The following is a 15,496-nucleotide window of genomic DNA, read 5'->3' as shown; positions in this document are numbered from 1 at the left end:
ATGTTTTATTTGCCAATCGGATTTTCGGCGTGTTTTTTTGAAATTTTTATTAAATTCCAAGTAATTGACGGTTTCGTTTTACAGATATAACATTCAACTTTAATTTAATTCAAAATGATTTTAGTGTTATGGAAATGTGTTTTAAATTAGGGATGCTGGCAAAAGGGTGTCTCACATTAGGTACATCAAATTAGTGTATTTAAAATAAATATTCCATAGTTTTTAATCTCGCATATTTATTTTTGAAGTCGAAAATTAAAAAAATGCATATTTTTTATGTAAAAACGGCGAAATATACAAGCTGTCTTGTTAAAGCATACTCACTATTTGTATCTGGGAAACGGTGATAATTAGAAACCGTTTAAAGGGGAAAAGATATATACCATTTTTGGAGACTTAATATGCCGTAAATGGTGTTGCTAAATTATTTTTGGTTTACCAGGTTTGATGAAAAATGTAAAACGTGACAAAATGTTCGTTGAAAAATATTTTAGAACATGTCCTAGATAAGCATACAATAGGCTTATTAACAAAATATACAGGATCGATTCACTATGCAAGTTCTTCTACAAGATGTGTCCTGAACAAACGAGACAAAATTAAGGAATTAAAATTCTGTGATGAAAAATCGGAAAAGAAGAACCTGTAATACACATATGTTTTCAGTTGCTTCATTTTCAATCTTAGAAAAAGAATATACCTTTAAACTTGCCCTATATGTTTAGAAACCAGCCTGTTTAATATCTGTTATATTTTTCCCATGTCAAGCATATCGCGTTTTAGCATAACACGATAACACAATGACATATACGTATGTACACTAATACATACTGAGAAGCTAATAATTATTAACGTATCACTAGTTAGATAGTAAAGGGCGACTATAAATGTTGGCCATATAATCCGCTTGTATCATAATACATGAAAAACTGTTTTGATTCGTTTCAGCCACATGTTTTATCAATCTATACCCGAAACAAAATTTAAATTCACATATTTTTTGATTCCAGATGTCATGTTGGCACCTTAGACAGATATAGCATGCTTTCTGGATATCACCAAACTTATTTAAACATTTCGAGGTATTTAGAATATTATTTTATATTTCGTTAATTATTAAATTCCACTACTTAATTTTTTTGATTTTACATGATATATGAACCAACAAATCAGCTTTCGTTCCAAATGTTTTTACCCTTTGAATTATCCACGTCCAAATATAAATTGAATGGCAGAGCAATCGGAAACATTCAAACATCAGTTGAACAAATATTCACTATGTTTGTAATAGCCAACCATCCCACTTGAGAATTCTGGTGATCGAGACAGTTTCTGTTTACTGCATATATTCTAGGCCATAGTCTGATTAAACATTTTGATTGCGAATTACTATTTTTGGTGTAGATAAACTCGATTGCTTTAACCCTGCTTTTCTACGCCAGAACTAATCTGAACGTAAGATTCTCTTTTAACTCGTGAAAGTCGAAATCATCCACCTTAGCTCCCTGTATTTCCTTATTTATCGAGCAACGCAGTAAACTGATTTTAGAGATTAGTTCGACCCCAAATTACAAGGAGCAAATCTGGATCTGGATTAGGAGCTAAATTGCCCAGTTGAAGATTATGTACTCGTGTGGAAAATCTTGAGTTACTGAACACCGATTTTCAGAGACGTTTGACATTGAATATGATTAAATAAGCTGATTCATAAACATCAGGGATATGGTCAAATTTTAATAACTAAAAAATATGCTAAAAAATATATTTTTTTCTTGTACAAATAATATGGCTAAAAAACTAAATTTATTATTATTTCACGTTTTTCTTTATATCTAATCAAAATATTAAGCTCAGATGCTATACCATATGAGTAGTTCTTTATGTCATTATACTTGGTTGTAGAACGGTGTTCGACCATTTTTATAATGGTTCGGAACAAGTTAACTTCATGAGAACAAAACAGTGCTAAAGGCATGCGACAGGCTGAATCAGAACAACAGGATGTTGTCCAATTGTTCTACGTTTCTTAGAGTGTGATATTCTGTGACTGTTTACAGGGTTTTAACACACTAGAAAAGTTGCAGAACGACAGCGCACACGGCTGCGCAAGACTGACTTATTAAAGTGACTCCAAACTGAACGCACTGCGTTCGGCGAAGCTGCGCAGCGATTTACAATATCGAGCTAAATCACGTAGTTCGGCGTACAGTGGCGTTGACTAGCGCTAAATGTTTTAAAGGAAAAAATTATTTTGTGCTTTGCTCCAGTTGGCACAAGCGATCATTATTTTAATTAACAGCAATGATCATTCAATTGAACACTTTACAGACAGCGTACTTATTTACAACTCCCTCCAAAACAACCACGCACAAACAAACATTTTTCTTTGATGTAACGACACTGGCCGGATCGCGTTCGCTTTTATTGCGAAATTGTACAATACAGGGCGCGTCAGCGCAGGGTACTCTTCAACTATTCCGCGTTGCGCAGAGCAGATTTCAGTAGCGGGGCTCGATTGGTCTGGAGTCGCCTCTAGAATCTCTATGCGAAAAGAACCCTTGTTGACATGTAGGCATTTGACCAGTAGTCGAATATGAGTAAATGGAATTAAAAAAATTGGACGAAAGGTGCAAATGGTGAAGTTTATTAATTATTCGTACAAATGCTCAAATTGAGCACTCTAAATAGTAATAGAAACGGCATTCAAATTGCTGGCCCAAGTTTTGAAATGTTTCTAGTGGAATTATTTGACATTCCTGAATTATTCGTTGCTGTAAATTGGAAATATTCAGAGGTTGTCTCTTATAAACGGCAAATTGAAGGTGACCCCAACGAAATAAATCTCAATTTGTTAAATCTGGCAAATGTGGAAGTTACTTTTTTGTCCCACGCCGACCACTCCAATGATTGGCAAATCTATCGTTCAGCCCGTTTTGCACATATAGAATATAATGAGGATTTCCATCACTTCGAAAAAGCAGATTCTTTTCGTCCAACATCCAGCTTCGTTATTATCGTATTGTTTCTCTACTTCTTGAGTTTTTAACGGATCTATAACATTTTGCTGAATATACAAATAAATTTCTCTATTGAGTGTCTGATTTAGCAAAATGGGCCCTATAACGATATTTCCGAGGAAACCCGTCCACACATTAAATTTTTGAGGAATTCGCGTATGTATCTTTCTATTGACATGAGGATTTTCACTGCTCTAGTATCTTACGTTATGGCTATTAACAGAACCGCAACAAGGAAGAAAGTTCATTCTTCGCACTGGAGCACATAGTTATTTTATGAAATTTGAGTTTTGATTCATCATGTTTGTCGTTTGCTAGCAAAACTCAATTTTTCGATTAAAATTATCTTCGTTTAGCCATTGAACATAATGGGTTTTATAGGAAAACTTGTAAAGCTTAGTTATCGTGCATACAGATGGATAAGAACAACCAGTTGCTTCAGACATCTGCCGCAAAGAAGTGCTGGGATTTAAAGAAAATTGACCAAATATTTCAAGATGTACCATTTCATTTACTACACTATTGGCTTGCCTTTTCTTGTTTTCAACTAACGCAGTAACATCAAGCTTTCGCACAGAAAATCTTATGTAATTGTGATTTACATGTTTATTTGGACGTTCATGATTGAAAAATTTGACTGAGGCACATTTACCGTCAGCTCCATAAATAACAATAATTTCCATTCTTTCGGCAACTGAATATATCATTTTTCGAAGAACCGTTAATAAACTAGAGGAAATCGATTTAACTGAAACCTAGGAGCAGTTAACCATTGACCGAAAATGTGATACAGATAAGAAACAAATTACTTTCTTCAGATTCTTTTTTTGATAATTTTATCTCGACTTTGGCCTAATCCAATTAAAAGTATAAGGCAAAATCAAATTCCATAATTATGCACAATTCCTTCACTTAATGGTAAAATACAAAAGCTTTAAACGGTGATTTAGAAAAACACATGCAAAAACCAGAAACGTATACATAATTGCTTGTAGGAAGGTTTCAGCAATTCGTTGATGTATCACAAAAGGAGTGCCTGTATTTAATTTTGTTTAGTTGAGGTGCGAACGAACTGGAGGGTCAGTAATAACACATTTATTTAAGTGTCCAAAAGTGGCATTCAAAAAACAAATATTTACGTGTTTTTGTAAATTTTTTATACTGCATTAATTTTTGAGAATTTTTGAGTGAACAATTTTTAACAAAATCACCCTCGCATTGTTTATATAGGGTATCAATTTGAAAAGTTTCCACCCCTATTATGTCGAAATGAGATAGATTTCTCAAAAATCTCAAGAACACGTCGATGTTTTTATTGAAAAGTAACAATCCCCTTAAAATATCTTAAATATTGAATTGGTGCCTCATTTCCTACATCGACTGTCGCGTTATCAAGTTAGGCAACATCTTTTATGATTAGGATAGTATTGTAATAAATTAATTTACTAATCTAATGACTTATTACTTGTCGAGACGACCATCAGGTGAAAAGATACATTAATCACTACAGCAAATGCCTGTCAATCTAATAAATTTCCTCGGTCCTCGAAAAAGAACATCCGTGTAAAACATGACTTTTCTTATTGTTAATTTTTGTTTTTGATGCAATGTCGTATCGATAAATTTTGATATTGTCTCCTTTATATTGTGTGCGGTTGAAGATGGGTAAAAATCACACTTTTAAAATTCAATGTAACTTGCCATTTTCGGATAGCGATTCCGAGTAGCATGTTTGTAAGGAGGTCAAACTGGATGAAGGTAAAAGTTTCGGCAACCGAAAAGAAAAAAGCTCTAGACTGATGTGAGATCGTGCGGTGCAGGCGTGCTGTGTTGAAAATAAAAAGTAACTGAAACCTCTCTTCTCAATGACTGCGGAATGATAGGTTTTGTTGACAGTATTCCAAACGAATCATAATTCTAAAAGGTTTATTTTCAGTAAGTGATCAGTGTTTGATCATTTTACCTAACTTTACCTCAGTATACGTGGTTGTCGCCACTGTATATATGTGCTGCCTCAAGCACATGAAAAGCTCTTTAAAATGATGTATCCTTTAACCGCCATTACCATTTAGGTTATTTGAGAGGATGGCGCGGCAGGATAGATGGTTGAAAGAAGCGCAGTAAATTCTACATAAAAATTTTCCTCCCCCAATAACAAAATCGACTTGTTCCGGCGGCTTTTTAAAAATCTATCCCGTTTCAAGATAATAGGGGTGAGAAGTTTTCAATCATAAAAATATTATTAAAATCAAATACTACATTTCTCTACATTAGCAGTGGTGGCTCATACATAGCGTTCGTTTAAAAAACTCCTCCACGATATCATGCGTATCTTCAAAGAGGCACGGACCTCTAAATTTGAAAAAAATCAATTAACAGGTAATAAGAGTGTGAGATTTTCTCAATAATTTGTTGACAGTGCCGTTAAAAAGTACTCCGAAAACGCCAATGACTGTGTATCAACTCATTCCGTTTATAATGGGTCAGTTCTGGTTTATAAGAAAATATTAAAAAAAAAAAATTCACGATTATTAAAAAAACAGTTGGCAACACTATGCATTTGAAAACTTGTTAAGCTCTAATTGCGCAACTTTGCTCTAAATCGACCGATCTCATATATGTTAAGATATCCGAGATTTCAATGGATGGCCTCGTAAAACGAACACCCTGTGCTTAATCTTGCAGAAGCAAGTTTCTCTCTACAGTGTGTGTTTAGGGTCTTCACCCCTGAAAAATACCAATGGTCATTAAACTCGACAAACTCTTGACAACTCCCTTAGAAATGTTGTAGCTCGTAAATTGAATTACCCTAAGCAATATCAGTAAATCCGTTTTTATCGCACAGCTCCTTAAATTGATTCCGGCCATTACATCACCCCGGAATGGCAAGAAGGCCATTCGATACGATAGTTTGGCCTGCAAATAGTCCACCAAGAGACATCGTAATTGCCTTGTTAACGTTGAAATCGTATCTAATATTCCAATCCCATAGGGAATTTCCCTTGCGTTTCTAAAAGTGGGCTTTAGTCCTACTGGGACATGTGCAACTAAAGGTATTTTCCATTCGACAAAAACCATTGTGTTCTTACAGGAAAACAGCCGCGTTAGCTACATATACGACACAAAGATAAAAGAGAAAATACATTGGAAATTATCTTATGTTTTACAGCACCATCACAGTCTGTCGCGGTATTTCCTTGCGGTTACCTAAAACGCTTCGAATTATTCTCCGAGAGAAGCGCAAAGCAAGAATAAAGGCAAACAATGAAAACAATGAAAAGTTTACGGTTGGAATGCTCAGCATTGAGATGATAAATATCTCAATGTTGTAGTCCTAGTCAGGGTAAATTTTTCTTCTTCCAGAAAAGCTCTTTAAGTTATCACCGAGGAGTTCGGACAGGCTAATTTACATTCTCTGAAATAAGGAGCTTATTTTTGAGATATTCACAAACCAGGAAAGATAATGAGCTACAAAGCATTACATTGCAATCCTTATTCAAGACCACCTCGTACATGATGCAAATTCTAGATAAAGGGAGTTTAAGTTTGCCGTTTTTGGTCTCGTAAAACCTTCTAAATCGCCCTCGGACTGAAAATTTAGAAAAGGAAAGAAACGGGACATAACAAGGTGAAAAGCAGTATGCTCGCTATTTAATGGGTAAGAATCTGGCTCATATATGCAGTAAACGTTTGGTGTATGGTAGCGAACATTTGAGATTTTGCTTTCGTTGTGCTCCTTAATTTGAAATTTACACTGGTTAAGGAACTAAAATGACGAAATGCCTCCTATGAACTTTTTTTAGAAGGTATTTGTGGGCTTCATTTAAAGAAAATTTTAAGAGTAAATATGCAAGATTTTCATGCTCTTAAATATTGTAGATGAAAAAGTTCTTTATGGAAATGAAAGGTCACGGAAGATGATTTCCAGCATTAAACGTCATAAAAAAGCATGAGGTTCCACGAGCAAAAATAGAGAATCTTTGGGGCTTCCTCCCCTATAATTTTTCACATATCATGAATTTGCACTCCCATTAGGACACGGCTGTCTAATTAGGCCATTCTTGATAGTGTTTATTACACGGTAAAATCCGAAAACGTGAAAACTGGACATAAAAGAAATATTCTGTACGATTATCAAATGGCTAATACTAACAGGGCAGTTATACGCTTAAAATATAAGTACAGATCTTTTTCCAATAAATAATAATATTTCACAGTAGATCATATTAGGTCAGAAAAAGCTGTATGTAATATCTGGAGAGCTCTTCCATGTCAAAATTTTTGTAGGCCAGGCACCCATCAAACTGTTCAATCAAAACGATTCGTGATCTAATTTTTTGGAAATATCTTAACAGCAGAGTTTTGTAAATCACTTGCTTACAGGTAAGTTTCATCCCCTATAAAACTTTACCCTCACATTCTTTGTTTCAACGATATCTAATAATAGAGAGAACGAAATGGAAGACAATTTTTTAAATTGCGGATTGGGGAAATCTCGTATCTTTTATTAGGGAAAACCCTATGTGTTAGAAGATAGCTCTATAGGTTAGAGAGAAAGAAATGACCGACATTTATTTGTTGTCTTCTGCGCTGTACATACCAGAAGAGAAGATTAGCAGTGGAAGCCGAAAACTATATGAATTAAGAGATTAGACAAGTTTTTATGAAGGTCAGATGGGACATTGCGATCAAGTGATGACGGTGGTTATAACAACAAACAATGGGTAAGACTAATGATTGAAGGAAAATAAAATCAACAAAACTTTAACATTAAAAAAATCTGGGAACGCAACATCATGAACGGCACATACTCTGACTCAAAGAATTTCGAAATTGTGTCCTTTTTTCCGATGAGACCAGAATTTGCCTGTTAAATAATAACCGTCGAATTCTAATTTGGAGAGAGTCAACAACAGTCGCCCAACCTGCCTATGTTTGTCAGGTGTCTCATTTTGCACGAGAAAATGCCATGTTTTAAGAGAAAATTCTGAATCCATGTGTTAGACCACAGCGAGTGGCCGATAGTGACAATTTTGTCTTCATAGACGACTTCAATGTCCGTGCTCATCGTATTGTGGCACTAAATGACTACCTTGAAAATGAGGGAATCAACCGTGTAGATGGGCCTGCTTTGTCGCCTGATGTGAACCCTATAGAACATGCTCGAAATTGACTTTTTGAAGATGTCAACTGTCGAAGAAATCTCCCCAAAACTATCCAAGAGCTTGTTATTACTGCTGCAGAAGTATTGCAGGATATAAGTCAAGATCTCAGAGCTAAACTTTTTCGAAGCATGCAGCGACGTCTTCAAGCTTGTATTGATGCCGGAGGTAGAAATATATGTTTTATAATTTTTTTCTCTTTTAAAAATTTTTCAAAAAATATTCGTTTTTTGTCTTTAAGAAATTATTTTATGGTGTACGATTGAATGGTAAAGTAAATATAGTGTAGACTAATTGATTTTAGTAAAAATTCGTTAACAAATAAATATTTCATGGATTTTTGCACCGCATAATAACATGTCCAGGAATCAAGGCGATGCAAATTTTTGAAGCTATATGTATTGTATGATACAACCATATCACTTAGCTGTTGGCTATACGTTATTACTCGTATTAAAATTCACTCCACATTAACTTTTAATCAACGAAACATTCCTCTTTGTCCTCAACACTACCATTAATGAAATTTGTAGCCTACAGCATTTATTTATGTAATGGAAATGCATAGATGGGTTTCTAATACATTATCAATAGGATTTTTCTATTATAAATTTATTACTAGGATAAGTGGAGATTCGAAGAATATTTCTTTAATGCTATTTCTATCTAAGTGTTTCTATTTGACTTCTGAAAATGAGGTTCTATATTTTAGTTTGACGGGGGATACGAGTTCTCAAAAGGCAAATACAAAATTCTATATGTAAAGGTCTATTTTGGCCAGTTTAAAAAAAAATAATGGCAGCAAAAATTAAGAAAATTGCAGTCATTTTAGATTCGAATTAAAATTGTGTTCAAAATTAATGTAAAAATTAATGTTGGATATCGTTGGATTTTCATAAAAACATTTTGGAGTTGGTTTAGTTAATTATTTCTAACTACTAACTATGTAGAAAAAACCAAAAATACTATGACTCTTAAGGTGGCCAACACTCTTTTTGAAACACAATCATTAAAGGAGTTCCTAGCATAAAAAAAAGAGATTTAAGCGGCTGGAAACGGAACTAAGAAGTAAATTAGTTCAAAATTCAATTAGCTTTCTTTAGCTAAACTCGGGTTAAGACGGTAATTCTTATAGTGAATGAAAATAAATCTTTTTATGGGAATAATTAATAATTAAGGTAAAATATGCTTCTAAACTGAAGATAATTAATGTACAATTGCACGTCTTGTTCTGTTTATTAATTTTCCTCTTTGTAAATAATATTAAATACTCCGTTTTGGAAATTCAAAAATATGTTACGAGTGAGATGAAAATATGCGGCCGAGGAGCCAGGGAGGTCAGTAATTTTAGTCGAATAGCCATGTCTTGCTTTCGAATAGTTTACTGTGATCTACAATTTACTGAATTCAATAACACCAAGGGAATAAGAATTATACGGAAAATTTGTAATAAACTCTCTTAATAATTTTTTAATAATAATGCTTTATAAATATGGCGGTTGTTTTGTTTTTATTCCGAAATCCTGAAGAAATTTCCTTAAGCAAATGAAATATTAGTGTTTACTAATGATGCAAATGCGTAATGGAAAATTTTTCGATCGATCCTTTCTTTTAGTTGAAAACCGAAATTTTCCTGGCTTCATTCAACTTGATTTAGATTTACATTCATCATAAAAATTTCCCTTGTTGTTAATATTTTTATGAATTTGAGATGTTTTTGTTATCGGGATGACCTACGTAATGTAAAAAGATAGCTTTGCATATAATTTGGTATTATTTGCATGGTTTTTTATTAATTTTGTATAAGGTAGTTGGATTATGTATTTTTTTGTTATTCATGTCATTACTATGTTTGTGTTTTTTCTTTTCGTGTACCTTCTCGCTATAATGGTTTTTGAACCTAAATTCTCTTTTATAGATATTCATGCATCTAAACATCGTCCATTATAAATTTCTCGGTGCCGCCCTCCTCTTTACTATGTTATCTCAACGCTCTATATTCAGGTATCTGGAAGTGGTATGAGTTATTTATTAAGTTTATCATATTTTGGTTCAAAAATAGCATTATTACTTGTTGCTAAGAAACTAGCTAAATGTAAATTATTATATGCACAGGAATGGGTAGGACGTGAAGACCCAATTGCTTGGCCTTCTCCATTGCCTGACCTAACACCTCTAGATTTCTATGTTTGGAGGTTCATGATGGAAAATGTGTACTCTATTCCTGCAAGCTCTCAAAAAGAACTTATAAGGCAAATAAGATTTCGCTTTTAGAATAACTGCTCAGAATTTCAGAGATGTTCAGCGGTCTTCATAGTGACGTTCTAATTTATGTGTAGCATGTATGAGCGATACTTTCGAACATGTTCTGTAATAATAATTATTTGATATTGATTTAAACTAATTTGTTATCGTACAAATTATCAGTTTTCAATTTATTCTGTATTTGAGGTTACTGTTGTCTTCTTGTCTGTTATTATTTTTTTTTATCTCTTTTGTTTAAAATCTGCTTCGCTCTTAGATCGTCAATAAATAAACACTTACTACGGTTTATACTGTAGTAGTCTGTCAGAAATTCAACACAAAATTGAAATTTCCCAAATTAAATACCATAAGATGCACCACAAAAAAGTTTTAAGCGATAAAATGAGTTATGACCCCGAAAAAATATCAACTTTTAGATTTTTACAATTTACATTACATTTAGTATTATTTAATTATATAGAGCGTAAAGAATAACTTATAATCAAAATTTGAGCTACATATCTCAAAAACTTTCAGAGCTATAAAAGATAAATTTAAAAAAGACATAAAACTTCACCACCCTGTATTTCCTTAACAAAACAATTTTCGAATATAGCTTATATACCAAACCAATATTATTTCTGTGCATAGAATACGTCCTTGGAATCCTTTTACAAAAAGACCCGGTTATCCTGTATGATTTTTGCCACTTTGAAAGATTTAAGTGTGGCGGAGCTATACTGCCCTTGAGGTGAGCCCATAAGGTTTTTAGGTGAGTGTACTAGATGGTGCGAAACATTAAATAGAGATGAGCATCCATATATACAAGATCCATTTCTTGCAGCGTAGAGTATTTATGAGTTTTGGAAAATATCTTTTAATGGTGCCAGTGGATTCTTCTTTCTCTGCGAAGGTTTCTAAAACCTTTTTTATTATTGCTGCATCAATATTTCCGTTATTTTTGCCTTTACTGTTGGCAGTCACTCAGTGTTCCTCACTATTGTGCCCCATAGAATGATGAGCATGGGACAAAAAAGCTACTAGAGAAGAGCTACTCTTGCCTGGTATTTTTATCGTAATATCTTCTGTACCTATTTTATAGCAAATATGGAATATGTCGCTTATTGTTATGAATAAATTCACTTTTGATCAAACTTCAAACTTTTGATTTGAGATGTTTAAGATAATGTTGAAAAGTCCGTCTTCCGTCTTCAGTTATTCAACTTAAATAGATGCTTTAAATAATACGGAGAAAGTCTGAATTGAAATTAAAAAGAAATCACCGAGAAGAGTTAAACTGCTTATTTCAATTGGCAGTAAATCGTTTTTCCTTATTTTCCAATGCCGAATACTTTGAATACTTTAAATTTATCTCCAATAAATTACGGACTACTATTCGACACTGTATTAGCCCTAAATAACAACTCGTCTTTAATACACTTGCTGTCCTAGTTAATTTGTACACCGAAATTAGTCGCTAATTAAACTTAGGAGCATCAGGAAACTTTATACACGACACTACGGAATTAGTTTAGAAATGTTCAATTCGCGGATACATAAATAAATCGATTTCACATACCATTAGGCTCAGGCAGCCTGGTGACAGTGATATAAAAGTAAATGGGGTGCAAGGTAACCTGCTAAACACCGAAATCATAGCTGTCAACCGATAAAATGGATTAGAGGTAATAAGCGAGGCGTGAATTCTGTGAAATGCCTTCATGCATTAAGCATTCCCTTTCTTATCTATCTCCTCCTACTTATACACGTTAATAGTATAAAACAGCTAGCCGACTTTCACTTAGAGCGACAATGATCGATTTGGGAGTACAAAGACTCGGTATGAGGGATTAGAGCACTTTAGACCTTTTACTGTAGCAACATTATCGACCTTCAATTCAATAACAAATTCTTTAAAGCATCGACGCAATTTCATTTAAATAAATGATAGAAAACTATATTAAAGTTCCTATTTCAGGTGCCGGTGTTACTAAATCGATAACCGGACAATCAGTGACCAGACTGCTGGACATGATACAGTTATATAGTGCTTGGTGTGTCGTCTTGTCGCCTGGATTATTGCTCAGCAAGGGGTAGTTGTCCTGGCCACTATGGGATTGGAGATATGGCTTGTGTTTATCACAGTTATCACATCATATGTGGAGGGAATTTATTCTAAAGCTCAAGGTAAGTTCGGAACATAATAACTATAAATCAGGCAACTATTATGGTCGTTTAAAAACGAGTGAAATACGTCACATTAAACCCATTTTCCAACGTATAACGGCAAACTTTTTTAATATAACATGCTGCATTCAACGGCAGCAGGCCGGTAATTTCGTGATAAATTGGTGCACCGTAAATACAATTTCGGCCTTCCCTCTTCCTTTTCATTAAAACTTCTAACTTAATTTACTTACACTTTTGCTCTCGCATTTCCTTAAAGCAACGCCCTAACTTAATTACAGGTGTATTGGAATCTAGGCCATGGAGCTAACACCTAAATATTGAAAATATATCTGCTTATATTTGCGAAAGGTGTATACGTAAAATGGTATTTTACATCTAAGTGCCGAAAGTGGCCCTTGATCGCTCTATAAGTTGCGCTAAGTATTTTTAGGCTTAGCTGGAGTCATGAAAACACACTTAATGTAAAAAAATCGCCGTCTAAATAACATTACCAAGCGAGTAATTCCCATAGAAACAATAAAATACGGGTAAAGCATCGGCTAGTTTAGTGATTTCCATGGAAATTGTCTTGTAGGTAAAGTTGGCGGTGCTTTGATCTATTGGTCCTTAGGGTCAATACGTCCGACTCCTGATAACGTTGCCAAACAGGTAATTTCCATAGGAACAACGAAACCAGAGGAGAGAATTGGCGAGATTCTCAATTTCGATGGAAATCATCTTCCTGGTAAAGTTGCCGGGATATTGATATTTTGAGGCTAAAGAAAGTCGTGCTGTGTATATAATGTCAATGCGGTCAATGTATTCTCTTTAAAAGGGTTCATGGAAGGTCAAAATCAAAAGCCATTTGAGTATAAACTAATCAGATTTTAAACTACATTTAGGTGCTTACTTTGGCTGAAAATAGCTCTTCGAGATTATTCGGTTCGTGAGTTAAAACTTTTTGACTCGAGTTGGAGACTTTGTGGAGATTCATTATGAAAGTTTTGCAGTAATAAGGACTTTTGGTTCATTACTAGAATATCGAAAAAAATGTTAAAAAAAAGAAGTGCTAATGAACAGAAATCTAGAAAGCCATATGCCATTGTAGAGAAAAAAGGAAAAAATATATAACTACAGATTGCTCAGTACGAAAAAAAAACGCTCTAAACGGTTGAATAATTTATACAGTTTTTTTGTATATTTAGGAACAATGCCATACACACAAGTAAATGTTGTTAAGGTACTGCGCATTATTATTAGTTCAAACTTTTAAGAAGTTTAAACAAAAAAACCAATCACGAATCCCAAAGACTGGCACATACTCTTATAAGAAGCCCAAAAATATCTTTTAGAATGTTGCAATATTTTTAATATTTTAAATGATAAAATTTCTAATCAAGTATCTAATATGAAATTTTCACAAATTCGTAGATTAGAGAATAAATCCCAAGAATGAATAAAAAAATGATCAAAAAAAAAAAATCCGAGCTTTAGAGAATCGGATGACCAGAAGAGCAATCCGAAACTGTTCAATTTGCAAAAGTCATCATTTTGTTAGGGGATTAAATTTCACATCTTTTCACTAATGTCATCATATTTGGCGGCTCGCCCTGTTTCTTACATCTCTTTGCTGTTTACACTAGTATGTCAGAAACTATACATATTTTATATCTAATTGTTTAAAGTTGAGTATGTAGTAGTTCGATCCGAACAGGCCTAAATCAAGGGAGAATTTTATAGCGAGGATACTTATATATAGTATAAAGCGATGAGGGCGAGGAATTTTCAAATACGTATGGATTTTTGGTGGTGTAGTTCAATTATTTGTATAATTGTTTTAGAGTGGTTTTAAATTTGAGATTCTCACGTTATTATTTTTTTTATTCGTGCGTAGTGGAATTTCTTATTTTCTGCTCTGAACTCTCCGAATTCCTTGTCGGGTGTCCGAATCACTTGTTTGGCGAATATGGGCAGTACATTTTCTGTCACAAAAACGGTTTCACCCAGTTAACTTCCCTTTGCATAAATAACACACGTCAATTTAAACAAAAGGGCAATTCACTGTCCAGAGTTTCCAAAGACTAAACTAAAGGGCTTTTTCCCTGGAAGAGCAAGACCGCCCACGTAATGAAACGTCCGTCCGTTGCACGGAAGTAAAGTGAGTCCAATCGGTCCATCGGTGCAAGGAACAATTTGTCACTGAGCTGACAACAAAGATATTGTGTTGAAATTTTCCGTTTTGCAGGAACATGTTGCGAGTTTACAAGAGGGCATCATGATTTATTATATTGCAGACGTCTTCTTTGGGTGTAAACCTGCTCGACGTAACTTTTCTTGTTGGAAATTCTTTTATAGGGCAATTTTGTTGCGGATGAGCGAAACGTGTTTGAAATCGACCAACAACGCCAATTGCAAAAGTTGCGATATGAGCCCTTTTAGAAACGAATGCCCCTTCAGCGAACTTCTCTTATAATACGCGAAGCGTTAAACTATCAGAAAATCGCGCGATAACAAAAAATAACACATTCCCTTTTCCAGGTTATTCTGAGAAGAAAATGGTCATTTAAACTTTAAATTTATGCCCCAATATATCACTTTGAAATACGATATTGGGATATAAATTCTCGTTTTTATCTAACCCCCGGAAGGAAATTTATCAATAAATAAAATTTATTTTACATAAAGTTGTCTAAATTTATGTGGCGTTTTTGAACTCTCTATGCGCATATTTTGGCGTCGGTAGGCTGTAGAAAATCAAGAAAATAGTTTAAATTAGTTTATCGCTAATAACAAACTGTCAGGTAAATATTGTGCAGCATTTCCCAATTTTCACCAAAACTTTTCCTGTTACTACTTGGAAAGTTTCAACGAAATATTTCGCATTTAACTTTCGCTGGAACAAAG

At 34.0% G+C, this 15,496-nt stretch overlaps 1 protein-coding gene across 8 annotated transcripts in view; it reads left to right on the top strand.

The window, feature by feature from the left end:
* The window catches only part of LOC136339702 (transmembrane and immunoglobulin domain-containing protein 1-like), a 263,800-nt gene that overhangs the window by 69,287 nt on the left and 179,017 nt on the right, over nt 1-15,496 (top strand). For all 8 annotated transcript variants that reach the window (XR_010732188.1, XR_010732186.1, XR_010732185.1 and 5 more), the window contains exon 3: nt 12,402-12,610. Coding sequence is in view for 4 of the 8 variants with exons in the window: in XM_066283138.1 (XP_066139235.1) it covers nt 12,535-12,610 (76 nt within the window). In the remaining 4 variants the exon portion in view is untranslated. The remainder of the gene's footprint in view (nt 1-12,401; nt 12,611-15,496) is intronic.

The sequence above is a fragment of the Euwallacea fornicatus genome, chromosome 6 (assembly GCF_040115645.1).
Source record: "Euwallacea fornicatus isolate EFF26 chromosome 6, ASM4011564v1, whole genome shotgun sequence".
Classification (NCBI taxonomy): domain Eukaryota; kingdom Metazoa; phylum Arthropoda; class Insecta; order Coleoptera; family Curculionidae; genus Euwallacea; species Euwallacea fornicatus.
The sequence above is the reverse complement of the archived record's forward strand: the minus strand, read 5'-3'. Positions and strand labels throughout refer to the sequence as shown.